At 47.7% G+C, this 17,741-nt stretch overlaps 1 protein-coding gene and 1 long non-coding RNA gene across 6 annotated transcripts in view; one reads left to right on the top strand and one right to left on the bottom strand.

The window, feature by feature from the left end:
* PDE9A (phosphodiesterase 9A) overlaps positions 1-17,741 on the bottom strand; it is a 44,338-nt gene that overhangs the window by 22,263 nt on the left and 4,334 nt on the right. Inside the window, exons 1-6 of one of the 5 annotated variants that reach the window (XM_040545400.1) lie at positions 11,967-12,016; positions 10,639-10,709; positions 9,050-9,127; positions 7,460-7,503; positions 1,868-1,922; positions 993-1,063 (exon numbers count right to left, since the gene is read on the bottom strand). In XM_040545400.1, coding sequence (XP_040401334.1) covers positions 993-1,063; positions 1,868-1,922; positions 7,460-7,503; positions 9,050-9,127; positions 10,639-10,673 — 283 coding nt within the window. In that variant the 5' untranslated portion in view covers positions 10,674-10,709; positions 11,967-12,016. Of the gene's footprint in view, positions 1-992; positions 1,064-1,867; positions 1,923-2,739; positions 3,039-3,073; positions 5,904-7,459; positions 7,504-9,049; positions 9,128-10,638; positions 10,710-11,966; positions 12,017-17,741 lie in introns of those variants that run through there. The other 4 variants (XM_040545399.1, XM_040545401.1, XM_040545402.1 and 1 more) reach the window with 4 other exon arrangements.
* LOC121064138 lies at positions 12,180-16,388 on the top strand. The gene is made up of 2 exons (XR_005816348.1): positions 12,180-12,386; positions 12,932-16,388. It is a non-coding gene; the product is annotated as an uncharacterized LOC121064138 (long non-coding RNA).

The raw sequence follows: 17,741 nt of genomic DNA, 5'->3' as shown, positions 1-17,741 counted from the left end.
GAGAAAGGGCTTTTTGCAGCTGTAGTGTCGGGGAAGTTTAAATGCTGCATATCAATGACGATGTGGCCTTCGGTGTCGAAACTGCGTTGTGTGACGGCACCTTATTCATCCCCCTACCCTGCCTTTCCCGGGTCTGCACTATGCACAATATACTGAAAAACGACAAGTTGGATGCTGCCTGGAAAAAAAAAATAATCAGAGAAGTAGCTCTTTGACCAGATGAACTTGACTTTGTTGTTGCACAGTAACTAAAACCAACCGTGTCACCATCAACACACTAAACAAGCAAGGCAAGCTCGAAATGATGCGGCTGCTGCCTTGCACGTGCCAGGGGATGGCCAGGGCCGAGGAGGTGCAGACCCCTGTGCTCATGGCTCAGAAATCACAGGACAACGAGAAGTACCCCCCAGGTGGGTTTTAGAGTATGCTACATTATGCATTCATCGATACTTCTGAGGTCACACTTTATTTGTGCCTCACGCGTTGTGTGCAGGCATGCTGATGTGATCGTGCTGCAGGGAAAAGCCTAACCCCATTTCAGGCCCGTTCCCAGTAGGAAAAAAGCAGAAGGAGGTGTGCGACATTCAATTACCAGAAATGTATTCAGGTCTTAGCGCCAACGCCGGCTTTTTGTCGTCAGCAAGAACAAGCCTGACGACAGCCTGATTAATAGGCAGTGCTACCCAAAGGAGAAAAGCTCACCGAAAGACAAAATGTACAACCCGTGCGAATACCCAGCGCGCTGACCCAAAGCAGAAGGCAGCTGCGTTACCTTCCTGCAGTTAGCTAAGGAGGTAGCAGGGAGGGCTCGGGCTGCAGGTGTGTTAGCAGAGCGATGCTGTGGGGGAGCCCCCGCAGAGGGGTGGGGGGCTGCTGGGTGCAGGAGGGTGATGTGGGGCCGGGGTCGGGGCGGGCAGGGGATGCGGGAGGGGAAGGGGTGCTCCAGGGTGGGAGAGCAAGGGTTTCTGCGACGCGAGCACAGGGACACTCACATTCAACCTTTTTCTCCAGCATTGCCAAGTGATTAGCTACTTCCGTTTTCAGTTCATTGATTTTAAAAACCCTGGAAAGAAAACCCTCATGTATTAATGTCATACAGTTAGCGCCGTGTCGACCCTAGTTACAGACCGCCAGAAACTTTTCAGAGGATCGATCAGGGCCACTTGTGGCTGCCGTAAGGAAAAGAAGATTTTCCATGGCAATGTCAAACTTTGGGGCAGAAAATCCACGTTTCATCTTCAGAAAACAAAATAGTTAAAACCAAAGGATTTTGTTGTGGCTCTGTGAATCTGCTGTGGCTCTGCAACACTCCAGCACACCCCTCTCCACAGTGACTTGCTGCTTGCTGTAACCCCCCTCGGGAAGCGATGTGAAACTGATAATGCTCTGCCCAAAAGCAGCACCTCGGTGCTGGCACGCGCTGAAGCTCTCCTCTGAATTAACCTGGTGATTTGCTGAGCCGTGGTGGAGTTGATCTGTCCTGCCAAAACTAGCTGGGATGAAATTAGCAGCCCTACTGATGCTCAGGAATCCTCATTGAGGAGAGACGTATGCATGTGATAAAGGGAAAAAACGGAACGAATCAGTTGGGTTTTGTGTTCTACAAAGGAGCATTTCATTTGCTTCCTAAGAGGGCAGAAGCCCAGTAAGAACATTTAATTTTAGATCAAAACTAAGCTAGAATTGCTCGTGGTTTAAGCTACCGCATTGCTCTCGGCAGGAGGTACATGTGTACCTGGCCTAAATTCGGCAGGAAGAGAGGGATTTGAAAGAGATTTTAAATGCCTCTCTACCTCCTGTGAAAATTTCACTTCTGGCTGATAAAAGAAACAAAACTTTAAATAAATAATGATGTTCAGCATCCTACCTTGAGAACTGCTCAGCAATCTGTCCCAATAAATTCTGGAACAATTCTTCTTTATCTAAAACAACAGAAGGGAGACAAAAGACAAAATGAAAAGAGAGGAGACACACTCAGCATCCCTGCAAGGAGGGCTTTGACGATGAGGCATTTGGCCAAAAGTCATTCTTGGTCCCCTGAACGGTGTCAGCATTTGGGCACGCAGCTGAGTCCACCTTTCGCCTGCCATCCTCTGTCTGGCAGAGCACAGGCAAGCTCTCCCAGAAGTTTTCCAGGGGTGCTGGACCTCTGAGAGGCATCTTGTTTGAAGGAGACCCCTTTGGCATCTCCTGGGTGGGACGTGTGGGTCCACCAGCTCCCGAGGACTCCCTTGGCTACCTGCACACCCCAGGTGGCCGCAGGATGCCGGTGCGCCCGTGCAGGGTGAGTTGCGCCTGTCCTGGACCGTGGGGTGCCTTTGTATGGCACCAGCTTACAGCCCCACTTCCCCGCAGAGCCGTGGGGCAGTGCCCAGGGGAAGGGGCTGTGTTGGGCACCCCACGGCTGCCGGGGCGGCTGAGCAGGGCCATGGGGCCAGGAGAGCCAGCGTGGGGAAGCCCCGCGGGTGTAACCCACAGCATGCTGCAGCCGCGCTGCCTGCGGTGTGCACATCCCTCCAGTCTCTCGTGCTCCAGGAGCGGAAATGTTTGCATGCTTTTCCTACACAGATCACCGAGCGCCCGCTTGTCCCCTGCACAGAAGCACCCCGGTGGCATTTCGGGAGCTCCTTCTTGTGCTTTTCACAGTGCCCCTCATGAGTGCAATCACCTGCACGCAGTGCATCAGAAAGAAATGCAGCCCAGCACTCACAACGTTCTCCTAAATAACAGCTCTTGTACCTGTTGAAAGGATTTGCAGTCACTCAGACATCGGAGACGCCAGAAATACTTGTCGAGAGCGTTCACCTTTCGGCACAAAGCAGTTTGGCTGCTACCCCCGGGTCTCCAAACCGGAGCAAGCGCTCTGCGCGTGGGAGGGCTCCCATCTAACCCCCTCGCTTCTGCTGCGACCCGACTCCCAGCGGAGCGGCTGGCAGCGCAAACGAGATCAGTTCTTATCTCACAGACCCATTTTCCAGTTTCCTCACTCTCACTCACACACAAAAACAAGCCTGCCACTGAAAACCCAACCGAGCAAGCACCGCGTCCTAGTTAAGATGGGAGGAAAGCTTACCGTAGGCAGCACCTGGGACGACAGGCGAGTCCGGCGGTGGGGATTATCAGAGCCACCCGTGCCCTCTCCCTGCACTGCTGCTCAGCGCTGACAGCGGCTGGAGCGTGCGGGAAGCTGACAAGTCCCCTATAAACACTGGCCCGGTAAAAAAACAACCAATCTTACTTTCACTCCCTCCCCCTGTCAAAACTCACTTGGAGTACTAGGACATTCTCATCCCAGGAACAGTCAGCTGCAATCTGATGTTTATGGATGTAATAAAAGACTTTCAAAACGAAGATGTATGTTTTTATAACCCTAGGGTGCAGTACAGATATATGACTAAGAGTGGCAGCTCGTCTCATCTTAAAGGGACAACGAGCCTTTTCTTTGCCCTGCTCCTTTCAGGGGGGTAGCTCCCGATTGTGAAGAAAATGAATAAGCTCACCGATGTCACTTAGTCTTGCTCATTCCCTCCTCTGCAAACAGGAAAGCCAGGTGTCCTTTTACTCTCTTTACTACTGTCTGACTGCTTTTCCCCACACTTCCAGGCGGGGCTGACACCCCAGGTCTCCCCAGCTCCCTTTCTCCTCAGCTGCTTTATTTTTTCACTGCGATTTCCCCCATGTCTTTTTTGGTTCCCCCGTCTTTTCTGCCACAGCCAAGAGATGCTGTGAGGTTGTAGGCGTCTGCCCTTCTTCTTCCACACTGCCTTGTTCTCACGTGTGCCTGTGCCTTTGGCTCAGGCACCTGCCTGTGTTTTCCCTTCTGTGGTTTGTTTGGATCTGGGCAGTCAGTGGAATTTAGCAAACAAACAGGCAGGTGGACACGCGCCTCAGGAAGGCGCGTGTTGAAAGCCCACGTCCATGAGTCGCATCACACCGAGTGCCAAATTCGCTTGGCAGCTCAGGTTAATTTGGGCTGCCGCGTGCAAGCCCTCGCTAGGTGAGTAATCCCAACGCAGCTGCCCTGCTCCCCACGCAAGCGTCCGGGCTGCGCGGCAGGCAGTGATGGGGGCAGCAGGGGGGACTTCTGCCTCTGCCTCTTCTCTCTTGCCTGAGCCGTGGGTGTGAACGTGCCCCCAAAAGGAAAAGAGATCCCAGAATATGAAGATTTAGACACAATGATGAGCTTCTGTGGCTTTACCAGCAACAAATAGGTACCCGCACAAGAGCCTGTGCATTGAATCGTCCAGGAAACCCAAGTGCTTCCCTGCTGAAGCTGCCCAAATGGCTGGTGGGCTGGCCTTGCCCCAGGCATGGGTCTTGTAGCAGACACCTGCACCTGTCAAGAAAACTCTCCCAGGTCAAGCAATATCCCTGGGGACAAAAGGTGGGTTTCCTTCCCTGCATTGTGGCTTCCACCCCCATCAGGGCAGCAGCAAGGGTGCTGCTCTCTCTGGATCTTCTCACCTGCTTTCCAGGGGCTGCGCACGTTGGAGGCCCCATCAGAAGGAGCCGTAGATGGTGGTACGGGGAGAGTGATGACCAAGCTCAGCACATCTCATGCACTTTTGGGTTATGTCCCTCATGAGGGCTTTACAGACTCACTCAACCTTGTAGCGCTAGGAAAGCCTCAGCCCATGCTTCCCCCCAGGTAGGACCACTGTGGGTCAGGCCCACTGAGCACCACAGTAACTCCTTCCTCCATGCTCTCAGAAGGAAAATAAACTTCAGTTGTATTTCTCAAGAGCGTGCTGCCATCAGGATTTGTTCCCTTAATTGGCATTTTCAGCAATTTTGCAGAGTGCCTGAACTCCAAGTACAGCTACAGCGCAGCCATCAGTTTGTGAGCTTTGAGCCTGTTCCAACTCGAGGACGCAGACCAGAGCCTCCCTGGTGTCAGGAGGGACAAGATGCCATCTCAGAGCGGTTTTGCAGGCCAGGTGAACATGGTGTCTACCTGGGAGTTTAACCACTCCGAAGAAGGTGACAAGCAGAAGACAGCAGGCAATGCAACGGCCCCGCAGGCTTGGCCCTGCAGACATCTGGCCCCACAGTGATGCAGTGACCACCACTGCCTCCAACAGCCACTGAGTAATAACCTCTGTAATCCCAACCCTCTCCCCTGGCTACAGCCAGGAAATGAAGAACAGTTTCTTAGCAGGACTCTGGTGGATATCTCCTCCGCTGGATGAAAGCCACCGCTTGTATTTTCCTCCCGAAGGATTGTATTTTCCAGTCCCACCTTTTACAGCCTTTGTTCTGCTGAAGCATGCACCACTCTCTTCCAGCTGCTTGGGAGACTGCTGGAAAGAGGTGCATCAGCCCCCAGCACTGTGGAAATCAGGGTGACCCTCTTTTGGCACGCTTTTGAAGAAGTTGCTTTGGGAGGCAGAATCACACAGCAGAGTTGTTTCAGAAGTGACGGCTAGAACAGAGCTTTTCTATATTTTTTTCTTTTAATGAAGAAGAACAATTTCCCACTCTGCTCATTCTTCCTACTCTCAGCAAAATGTCAGGAATGCTTAAGATTAATGACAACCCATGTGAAAGAGAAACAGACACCAAGGAACACTCATTCCATCACACACAGTTCAACTTTCTGCCTCTTTCCACAGCAGATTCTGTCTTATGCTTTGGCAACTTACCACCAGAATTTTTCTTGCCCTTTTCAGCTCAGATCTTTGGAAATCTTTGTTTTATAAAATGCAGGGAGGGAGCAGAGACCTTGCTGACACAGTGAGCTTCATTCAGCACAAAGCAGAGCCATGTGCTGTCAGCCGGGCTGAAAAATGAGGGCCCTGGGAAAGTGTGAGAAGTCATATATGGTCTTATAAAAATATACGGCTAGCTTCATGTGGAGAAAAAAAAAAAAAAGGCATTTTTTTTTCAGTAAGCTCTTCGACCGGCTTCTCTGCTGGTATACCATGGTGGCATTCCCGGGCACAGCCCCACCAGCATTCACCTTTCTCTATCTCAGGGTATGTGGATATTGGTTACACACACAGGGTGGTATATGCAGATATCGGCACTCCAGCCGAGACCCCACCTTGTCTGACCTGATAATGCATGCATGTACTCCTGGACTAGCAGCGTGATGCTGCCGCTGCTGAGTTTGTTACAATAAGGAAATAGTTTAACAAACAGTTTCCTTCCCCTTAGTGGTCACGTGTGTCCCCTGGCTTTGGCTGGTGACACAGGACCAGTTTATGGCTTGCAACAAACTTCTCTGTGATAAAGTTCTTCCCTGTTTTCTGTCTGCTCTCTGCTCTCTTTTGCTCTCTGCCTGCACAAGGGCCCGGCTGTTGCCTCTCCATGTCAACCTGGGCATCCTCCTTCATTGCCTAGTTGTGCCCTTTCCTATGGGCATCTCTGCTGTGGGGAACATGGGCACCTCAGAGAGTGGCTTCAGTTCCCTGCACCTTCCCATCTATAAAAGACAGCACTGTGAGACACTGTGTTTTCTCGCACAACACAGGGGCCTAAGCAAGAAAAAGCAACTAGCAGGAAAACAGCCAAACTGCCTTGCCCCTGTCCCAGGAGTCTCAACCATCTCTGTAAACCATTTTTGTTCAGACACAGACTTCCTGGCTTCCTCCTGTTCTTCCCACGTGCTCTCCATTCCCCAAATGATCTTAACCTCTTGCCCCGTCTCTCCTATCTCCCCATTTTACTCCTCCAGACTGTGTCCCCAGTGATGTTCCCTTCCCTCCCAAGGGCAGCTCCACAAGATACAGCCCAGGGTCCTGCTCAGGCTGCCTGGGAGCAAGTGGCAGGAGATACTGCAGTTGCACGGATGAGGGCTGCTGTGAGTCAGACAATCTGCAGGAATTGCCCCGAGCAAATGCTCTGCTCCAGTGCCCAAGAGCTGCTGGCCTGAGCCCAACACCAGCACGCAAAGAAAAACAGTAAAAATGCCACTTCAGTCCTGCCTGTGGAGGACAACACCGCTGTGCGCTGGGGAACGTATTCCAGATGTCGTCTTTCATCCAGGCCTCCTTTAATCTTGTCAGGTGTATTTAAATATTTATTACACTCCGAGCTACTATGCCCACAACAGAAATTATGCTCCCTCCTCAGCCATTTGGAAATAACACAGGGTTCAAACGCAGTGTGCGGCTTTCAGCAGAGGTTTGCTGAGGGATGAACAAAGCACTGCGGGATGGGCTTTCAAACGTGGTGGGCAATGCTTTTGCAGAACCGCTGCTCTGTGCTGAGTCAGGCCCAGGCTGAGCACTTCGGAAGTCCCCTGGACCCCAGCCATTTCACCTCATCTTCAAAGACTTTGAAATTTGGGGACAACTTTTTTTTTTTTTTAAACTTTCCTCCAGAGTACTTTTCATTCTGCCATAGCTTCAACCACAACAGAATCATCTTTCTTCCTTGCATCTCAGCCACATAATTTCTGAATGGAAATGACTGCAACCTCAGTTTTAGCAAATTCAGTTCGAAAGGGTTGTTTTACCTGAGAGCTGCCCAGTGGCAACAGGTATCACTTTGTAGGGAGACCTGGAAGAGTTGGAGAGGGTTGATGTTAGCAGTGCTGAGAAAGCAGCTTGTATTTCACATCTGCATTCCCTGAGGAGGAAAAGTATCACAGAATCACAGAATATCCCAAGTTGGAAGGGACCCACAAGGATCATCAGGTCCAACTACTGGATCCACACAGGACCACCCAAAAATCAGGCCTTATGGCTGAGAGCATTGTCCAAACACTTCTTGAACTCCAGGCTTGGAGCCAAGACCACTTGGAGTAGGCTCGGGGCTATGACCACTGCCCCGGGGAGCCTGTCCCAGTGCTCGACCACCCTCTGGGTGCAGAACCTTTCCCTAACCCCCAGCCTGACCCTCCCCTGCCCCAGCCCCACGCCGTTCCCTCGGGTCCTGTTGCTGTCCCCAGAGAGCAGAGCTCAGCGCCTGCCCCTCCGCTCGCTCCCCTTGTGAGGGAGCTGCAGGCCGCCATGAGGCCTCCCCTCAGCCTGCTCTGCTCTGGGCTGCACAAATCAAGGGACCTCAGCCGCTCCTCATACAGCATGCCCTCCAGACCCTTCACAATCTTTGTAGCCCTCCTTTGGACACTCTCTAATAGTTGTGTCCTTTTAGTGTAGTGCCCAAAACTGCACACAGTACTCAAGGTGAGGTCACACCAGTGCAGGGCAGACCAGGACAATCACTTGTGACAATCACAGAATATCTGAACATATTCTAAGCCCACTCAAAATCTGTCATTTTAAATACAGAGGGGGCACTTTTTATGTACTATTAACCCTCAGTTTACTGCTGAACTAGATACAAGGAGATCTTTCTTGTGAAACAAACATGGTAAAAATGCCTCCTCTTTGGCAAGTCTCAAGAGCTTGCAGACTGAGATGGTGAGGAGCTCTGCTAGGCTGGAAGGAAGCTCCTGTGGTGGGGACCATGCTCATGGCACCCAGAGCAAGAGGTTGTAGCATTGTAGCATCATGTCTGCTGGGGCTCTGACACGTGGCACCAGTGTAGGTAACACCAGTGACAAGTCATGATGAAATTTGCAATGGAATAAGTAACAGCAGAAGTAGTAACTGTGAGCAGTCACAGTAAAAATAAAAGTGCAAGGCTGAACAAGCAACAGGGAGCCAAGGAGAAAAAGAAAAAGGGATGTGGAGACAGGAAGGGCCAACGCCAGCGTGGAAGAGGCTTAACCTCATCAAAGACTTTGACTTCGCTTGCGGCTGATGTCACGGTTTGGTCCTAACAGAGCAGTAAAGGAGCCAGGGAACAAAGGAGTTGGGAGCCTTGACAGCAAACAGAGTGGGATGGGAACAGCTGTTCTACATTAAATACTTAAAAGCAGTATTTTTTCCTCAGACAATCACTCCTACTTTAATAACAAGCAAAAAAATCTTCAAAACCAGCCGGCATCAGTATTATAAGCCAGCAGGCAGTTTGTGCTGTCACCTCCCTGCCCCTGGCAAGCTGCTCACCTCGTGTTGCCTACAAGAGGCCTTGCAGCCCAACACCCTCTCTCCCTCGGGCACAACTCCCCTCTTGAGGAGCATGTTGCAGCAAGGCTTACCTCTCTGAGTTTGCCGGCATCGTCGGGTCAATGGATACCATACAATTGTCTGCTGTCAAGAGGGAGATGGTTGTGTTTCTGAAAAGTATGTTCCAGAGAGGTTTATTTGAGCGAGAAATACTGGCTGAGATACTGTGCTGCCGTGCGCGGCACGCGGCCATTTTCCCTCGTGCAGCACTCCTGGCGTGGCTGATGCTGCCCCAGACCCATTTTAACTTGGTGCAGAAAGGGTCAAAGCACAGGGCAGGGTAGGCTTGGTGTTTTGCCCATTTCAGTTACCAGAGATGTTACTGGCAAAACGTTAAGCGTGATCATCTTTGATCTCAGAGCGAACTTTGCTCCTTGGTAACTCTTGTGTACTGTTGACTCATCAACTAATAATTTCTGTTGAAAAGCTATGTTTTGTGATACGTTGACTAGGCGGCTATATATTGACTCACAATATACAAATCACTACCAGTCTTTAAATCATCTGCTAACTCCCTTACCAAAACGAACAAAACAAATGTCTTGCTGAATATGGAGCCTTCATTTTCATCCTGTGCTAGGTGTGATATCATAGGTTCAAACGTAGGCCTTGAAGGTCTGTGCAGGCTCCAGGAGCCTGATTAGAGTGAATAGAACTGCAGAAGTCCTTTGCTGAAAATAAAAGGACAAATATGCTGTGAACGCCCTACCCATGAATGACTCTGACTCCTAAACCAAGTTTCCTGCTTGATGGGGTGGAAGTATTTGACATCACAGGCAAAGGAAAGTTACTAATGTCTTTAATGTCAAATGGGAGGAAACAGCAAGGATAAACAGCAAAGGCCATTAATTCTGTCCAGCAACCTATGCAAATTCTGAGTTAATATAGACCATTTTATCTTTCAGTCCCCAGATCTGGAGTTATATAACAAAACCATGATTAAAGGACTGACTTATTTTTTCCTGTGCCTTTTTTTTTTTTTTTTTTTTTTTTGTATCATAAACCTGTACAGACAGAGGTAAGCACCATGGCTTATTGCATACTTCTGGGCATCTGCCTGGTGCTGCTTGAGGCCCACCTGCAAGACAGCAGATGCCCTCTGGTAGGGGTGGGTTTGTGGCACGGCTGAGGGGTTGCCCTCCCTTTATTCTATAAAATGGTTCTCTTGGGTTACTCAATTTGACTGTCCCATGCCTGAGATTAGCCTGTAGTGTATCTAAATATAAAGTTTAGCACCTAGTGGCAATGCTTCTCATTGGCCCCAAGTTTTTCCATTAAAATGCAGGTTTTAAAAATACTGTTGCATTTCACTCAATATGGGGAATAAAATGGTATAATTGTGAGGCATGCAGAGCCCATATGTACTCTGGGCAGGGATTCTGCACTTGGTGTTATTTTTGTAGAGTAGCTCTGTTCTGTTCAAGGCGGCTAAACACCTGCCAGGGCTTCGTGCACTTTTCCAGCTGGGGCTGTCTATGTTGCCCCAACTTCTTCTTCCAGAAGACTGGAATGAGAGAGAAGCCTGGAGAGCAGGTAACCAGATCATTTGGGGCCTGGCTTTAAAATGTCCCTAGAAGTAGCAGAGCAAAAGTGAAATGAATGTCATAAATGAGAGGCCTACCTTGGTAACCCTGTTGCGATGCAGAAGAGGTCCATAATATCTCTGGAGTTGCAGTATTTACTGAAGATCACCTTCCAAACCAAACAGCAGCAGGGAGAAAATGAAGACAGAAGAGAGAAAGGACAGTTAGCTCCCAGTGGGAGATGAACTCTATTCAGGCTTGAACTGGGCCAATTTTAAGGCTCAGCCTACCATTCCAATTATCTGATTTGACTCATGAGCTGGGATATTATATGCTCCCGCTTTAATACATTTGCTATTTTGTAATAAAAAAAGAAAGCTCCAGAGACCTAATTGCACTATTCAGAAGTAGAGCAGTAATGTATGAGAACTGACAGCAGAAGGTATCGCATAATGCAGAAGAGTTGCAGGATGGTAACAACCGCAAATATAATGAAGCAACAGCCTGGATTTAGGAAGAAAACAACCCAAATTTAGGGAGCTCCTTGGGTGGTATAAAAATGCACTGCTATTTGGATTACTCCAACTTAAACTCTCTGTAAGCAGAAGAGAGCATTTTTCTCCTCCAGTTGTGTCCAGTTCTGTGCAGTCTACCAGGCTGCGGTTGTTCCTGCTGCTAGGTCAAGGCTTGGACCTTGAGGGGTCAGCAGCGGGGCTGGGAATGCAGCATTTGTTTTACCCCGTTGCCATACAGCCCTCAGTAACACAATCCCATATTCCTGGTAGCATGGGGATGTTACGTGATGCCCAACCCAGACCTCTGCTGCCCATGCTGGCGAAGCTGTGGGATGCTCTGCCAGCAAGGAGGGCAGGCATCTGCTAATGCCTTGATACAATGCAAGCTCTTGGAGTTTTAGAGGCAGTGCCAAGCCCTGGGGAGGCTGTGCTACAGTGAACACTGCCTCTGACACTTCCCCCTGCCCATGCCCAACTCTACGCTGCTGTCCCAGTGTGGGCTTTTCTGGCTTCTTTTCTCATCCACCCCTCAATTCTCCTTACTCTCTTGCACTGGCATGGCCAGCCTGCCCTCAGGCTCCATCTCTGTGCCCACCTAGCCCTGCTGGGGTCTAGGCTGAGATTGTTATAAACATGATTTTTGGAGCTGGCGATTTAAGTAAACCTATCTCGCTGTCCTTCCTCCTGAAATATTGCAGAAATCAGGACAAAAACACAAGGTCTGGCCACCGTGACTCAGTCCTGTTGTACATGCAAGATGATACACCAAAACCTGATGCTGGAGCAATGCTTCAGGTCTCACTTTACATGGGTGGTTAAAAGCACCCTTATTTTTCAGCTAAGCATCATTAGTTGAATGACATCCGTGTCCTCGAGAGACGCCTGTGACTGATACAGAAATATACACTCACCTTCCCTGTTTTCCAGCCCAGATGAACTTACACTAGGTAATATATTTACGTTACCAAAACTCAAGGCAATTAATTGCTGGGGTAGTTAATACGTGTTACTGAGGAAATGGGTGGGACTAATGCCTGGGTGTGTTCTAAAAGGCTGTTTTGCTAACTTCCTCGGTGATTGACCCTTGTTTATTAAAATACAGTAGCAATCAAAGCAATAAAACACAGCTAATCAGGTTCAGATAGCACGGAAACCCTGCTCTGAGCAGAACGCAGCATCCTGTTGGAGTGATAGCTGCTAAAATTGGCTGACAGAGTACTGGGAAGTTGCTTCTGTACCAACAACTTGTATATGCTGCAGCTGAGCAGATGATGTTAATTGCAGCTGAATGCAGGGTAAAGGCTTGTGTTGTTCTGGGAGTGCTATTTCAGGTATTGAGGCTTCTTTTTCTGGAAATCAATTATTATTGACTGGGACAGATAAGAGAGGAAAAGACTAAAAAGATATATATTTAAAAAACATTAAAGGTAAGAAAGCTGCCTGACTCACAGAAAGCAGCAGGAGCTTTCATTTCATTCAGGATGAATGTTAATAATTCCATTACTCCACGCAATAGTGAAAGAGTGGGAAGATAAACAAAGACTGTAGATATTATTTTCTAGCTTATGAGCTATCTCCATACATGTTATTTATCTTTCCATACTTGGCATTTTTATTTAGGTTTACTAAAAGTGGATTTGTGAATCACCCACTGTACTTTGATACTCGTCTCAGGATGTAAATGGTTGTTCCCAGCTCTTGTGTGTTTTTTTTTTTTTTTTTCTCTTTTTTCCTAATCAAAGAGCATATGCTACTAAAGTTCTCTGCTTTTGCAACCTGCTGAGCTTTTCTAACCAACTTCCTTCTCTTTTAAAACAAAGCAGACAGCCTCCAACGTTTCCCAGGACTATGTAATTGTTCCTGTTATTGCCTGCAGGTTTATGTTCCCAATAAAGCCAATGTCAGTTGTGCTGATGGAATACAACTGGAAAGCATTTTGGAGAGACAGGAGGACAGTGCTGTGTACTATTGATGGCTCCAGCCCAGTAAAGGAATCCTATTTGCCTCAAGTCCATGTTTGTTGCAGGGATATTAGCACCATCAAGCTGATACAGTGACATTTGGCTTGTAGCCATACTTCAGCTAGCTGGGACGTATGGCTTCTCCCATGACCAGGGAAGGTGGCTGACCTGCAGCTTTGAGGACAGCCAGTCCTGTTGCCACTGGGTGGAGAAATGAGCACCTTCCACGCTCCTGTGAAGATGCAATTGGCAGAGCAGATGTCCTGAACCCATTGGTGTTTGGCCCAGGTCTCCATGATGATACTTTTCTGGCACCACTTGTAAGTCTGATCCAGACCCACAGTCAGCACTGAGGGATTTCACTGCCCTTCAAACCTCAGATGTCTCAGCGGTCTCTGACCCAGTCATCATCTTGCTCAGACCCCCCTTCCTATCCTGGTGGCAAGCCAGGCACTGCCACGACGTGTCCCAGCACCTCACTCCCTGCAGTAATGCCTGGGGCTGGAAGACAGCACTGCTTTGGACGGGAATGAGACCTTGCTATGGAGCAAACAGAAGTCAAAGGCAGGAGACCACAGCAGTTTCTAGAGCTGCAGTAGCAGGCTAAGGTCTTCCATGAACAGCACAAGACACTCAGTTGTCAGAATCCCTTCTGAGGAAAAGACAGAGCCTAAATCATGTAAATGGTCTCATGGAAGTGATACACTGCATGGGGAAGGAAAAATGAGGCTTCTGCTTCAGCTTGCAGATTGATGACTTAAATGCCACTAAGAAAATCAGCCCCGTGTAAACCCCGTTAATCGCATCTCCCTTGGATTTGTGCCAGGAGGGAAAGAATGTGTTCCTCCAAAATGATGCAACATCTGCAAACAATTAGTTTCTCCTGTTAGAGAGTTAACATTATTTCATATTTCTGCCTTTTTTTTTCCCTGTTAGAATAACTTCTACCATGTGCAGAAAAATTTCTGGAAAACTAGTCTTCCCTGAATGCTTAGTTGGGTCATTTTAATAACACTCCATCAAGACCAAGAAGTAGTCATTTGATTTAAGCAGGGAACTCTGTCTCCCTGCCTGGGAGAGTAATGCAAATGCAAAACAAAGAGGGGAAAAGCAGAATGAATAATAACTCAGGCTTTTTGGAGTGGATATAAGATGTTGATGAAGCATGCAGTGACTGTGAACTAGGACAGCGTGACTCAAGTCGGATGTCTGGTTCCTGGCCCAGAGCTCACTTGTGTGGGGCTGAAACTGCAGCTGCTTTCTCTTCTGCAGTCCCTTCTGCATTTTTTGGAATATATATATATATATATTTATATTTTTTTGGTCTTCCTCTGAAATAAGGGGTCATTCTCTCTTAATCCACAGTATCCACCTCTGGTATGGGACAAGGATTTTAAAGCCCCTCTCAGAAAGAGCAGGGATTGAGAGTCCTGGTGTCTGGCTGGCGTCCTCACTTAGAGGAACAGTTTAGCATTAAGGACCATGATGGAGATGTTACTAAGGGACCACAGTGCGCATACTCTGTGACCTACCAGTTTATAACTAATTGCGTTATATTTTGCTTTGAGATAGGATGGGTAAACACACGGCCTACAAATCCAATTTCTGTTCTATATTTGATCCTCAGAACAACCAATCTTCTCTGTACACTGCAAACCCTGTCCATAATGTTATCCTCTCCTGATCTGTTGTTGGTAATTGGGTTTCCTTCCAAGTATTTAACTGGCATTTTTTTTTACCCTAGTGAAACTCATAGATGAATAATGCAGGAATATTTTCAAAGCCAGCCTATGCTCAGTTTGCAGTCCTACTTCCTTTTGCCTGCTGTATTCAAGACTTTTAGCACTTGCTGGTGTTTTTCATTCAGCTCAGTGAGCAATGTTCAGAGTCAGGCCTTAAAGTGTGGAGGTAAAGCAATCTCAAATGATGATCTTTGACTAACAAGACTGAAGGATAGTGCGTCAGAAAAGAATCTGGTAAAACTCAGTTATGTATCTCTCATGGACCAGGGAAGCTGTTACTGCTTCTGTAATAGTAGTTTTCACATGGAGGATTTCTGAATGAGGCAGACGGCTGATGTGAAATTTTCATGGTGATTTTCCCTTTCTCTACAGCAGTCTGTGTTGTCCATGTCAAAATGAAGCAGGATACAGAGCTCTTAGATAACTCTGTAGAAATCACTGGAAGGAACTCATTTTTTCTAGGCAAGTAAGCAAATAGATCTTCCTCAAAAAATAGTCACGAGTACCTACCTTATCAGGCATGGCTCTTGATATTCAACAGAAGCCTTACCTAACACCCCACATCTAAACATCTCCCAGGCTTCTCATTCATCGAATTCAGATACAAGTATTATAGCACGAGCCCAGCTATCTCCAAACTGTCCATTCTTTATTTCTTGCACTAATTAACAGTAGATATTTAGAAAACCACTCCATTTTTCTGAGCTTCAAATGTTAAACAGTATTAAAAATAGTTTGCCAGCTTTGCCATCTGTTTGATGTGGTAGGAGCTTCGCTAAGAGGGGAAAAGGAAATAAATGTGTGTGTGTGCATAGGCCTGTGTTGGAAAGAAAAAGCGAGTGTCCTTGACAAAGAATCCTAACAGAAATTAAAACTGCCTGAGCTCTCCAGACCCTGCCTGTGTTAGGCAGTGAGGAACAGGACAGATTTTTCACTTTGAATGGCCAGAGTGCTGCAGCCCTGCTGGTTCACACTTACCTTCGAGCTGTGGCGCGGCTGGGCAACATTTGTTTCAACATGGCACCTACATGAAACGTACCAGTGGGATTTGTCTGACGTAGCTCAAAACGTCTACGTGCTAGATGTCTCATCCATGTTGCTCAGCTAGGCACCTGCTATTGCTGGTAGAGGACCACTTCCAAAGGGAAAGTCAGCCCACGTGTCTCCAAAATCCAGTCTAAGATGGGATGAATCATCCTCTGGAGATACCGCCTGCCTCCCCAGTGCCTGTGGGGGAACCTACATGACTAGCTTGGAGCAGTCACCACTGACTTTTAGATGACTGTGGTTTACGTTTAAGTGGGGTGAATCCCGTTAGTTCCCTAATTATGTAAGCTACCCTGAAAAGAGAAACAGGAGCCAGACAGAGCTGATGCATCAGGATCCTGAGGCATGTGGTTGTATGGCAAGCTGCAACTCCCATCCTTTATAACATTCCTGAACAGAAAGCTACGAGAAAGGATATTTTTCTCTTTTTAGGAAAATGTCCATGATGCAATGACATGTGTGACTCCCCTAGGGCAATCTTGGACATCCATTGAGAGGGACAGTATGAGAGAGGTGGTCTCTGACACTATAAGTAAGGATCTCATCACTTTATAGAGTTGTTGGGGTTGTAGAGGAAAGAGGTTACATTAAAGAGAACCTTGTGAACCCTACTGACTCCACCAAAGGACATATTGACAGTATTCAGTCTTTCAGCAATAATGACTAAAGGAAGAATACAACCAGGAACCAGCAAGGCAGATTTTGTGATGCTGAGCTGAAAGTTTCTTAGTTTCTACAGCAGATACAGAAATATTTCAACCTTTGACAATTAACTAAAATGTTTATATTCTAGCTTCTATTAACACAGAAAGGGCACAGAATTGCTTCTAATGGAGTACTAAATGCAATTAACCCTGTAGCACATTAATGCATTAGGCTTGAAATGTTTCATAAACTGGGTGATAAAGATGCTTTAGGACCAAATGTCCTCACTAAATGTGAGCTAAGCTAGGCTGCTTGTTTCAAAAATACTAACAAAAATAACGATGCCTGATGTTCCAACATGCTTGATAATGTAGGGCTGGTAGAAGTGTGATGTTAGTCAACAGAGTAAGGAAAAACAGCGAGAGGTGAAAGGCCAGTTTGTAGCTATAGAAGTTAACCAGAAAGGTGCTAGAAACAAAATGGCTTTGTCTTGTTTGTACTACCAAAAAAGTCTTACATAAATAATGTGAGTTTCTATGGTTTGCTTGTCCAAATCCTTAAGTAGTGTTAGCAGGAGGGTGTTAAACAACACTTTGTCTTGGCTAAAGTGAGCATGGACTGCAATAGGTACAATAACTACATGTGACCACAGAAAGCTCAGCACGGGTAAAGAAGACTTCCTGGTGGATGGGCGTGGAAGGATGATGGAGCTATGCTGGAATTATGGAGCTGTGCTGGAATTGTGGCTTGGCCTCCTATGTGCTCAGAGGATGCTCGTTGGGGAGGAAAGACGGGAGGAAAGGGGAGAGAGGCCTCAAGTACAACATTTTCTCTCAGTTTTTAAAAGCCTGTTTTGAAGCCATTATTACTCCCTCACATGTTTACATACTCTTTAGGTGCTGTAACATGAAGGAGTCTGACAGAACCTGCTGTATATTTTTTGCTGCTTTACAATGAGGACATCCAGCAGCCGCCTTGAGCTCACCGGGGCCAACTACAGTCGCAGAGCCAGAGCTGGGGTTGGCCAGACTCCAGCTGCGCTACCTTGCACCCTGAATCACCCACAGAGAGCTGCCAGTAACAAGAAAATGGCCTCGGTCCCACAAAAATGTATTTATGCCTCACTAAGGAGGCTAAGGAGGATTTGGGCATTGGAGGAACCTGCAAACGGTGGCTAGGCAGAGCAGCCCCAAGAGGTGTCCACGTCCCGACTGCCCGTGACCTCCTCCTCTGCACACCCTGGTGTATCACCCTGAAAACCAATGTGTATTGTGGTAAATGCTTCATCTAA

The sequence above is a fragment of the Cygnus olor genome, chromosome 1 (genome assembly GCF_009769625.2).
Source record: "Cygnus olor isolate bCygOlo1 chromosome 1, bCygOlo1.pri.v2, whole genome shotgun sequence".
Taxonomy (NCBI): domain Eukaryota; kingdom Metazoa; phylum Chordata; class Aves; order Anseriformes; family Anatidae; genus Cygnus; species Cygnus olor.
The sequence above is the reverse complement of the archived record's forward strand: the minus strand, read 5'-3'. Positions and strand labels throughout refer to the sequence as shown.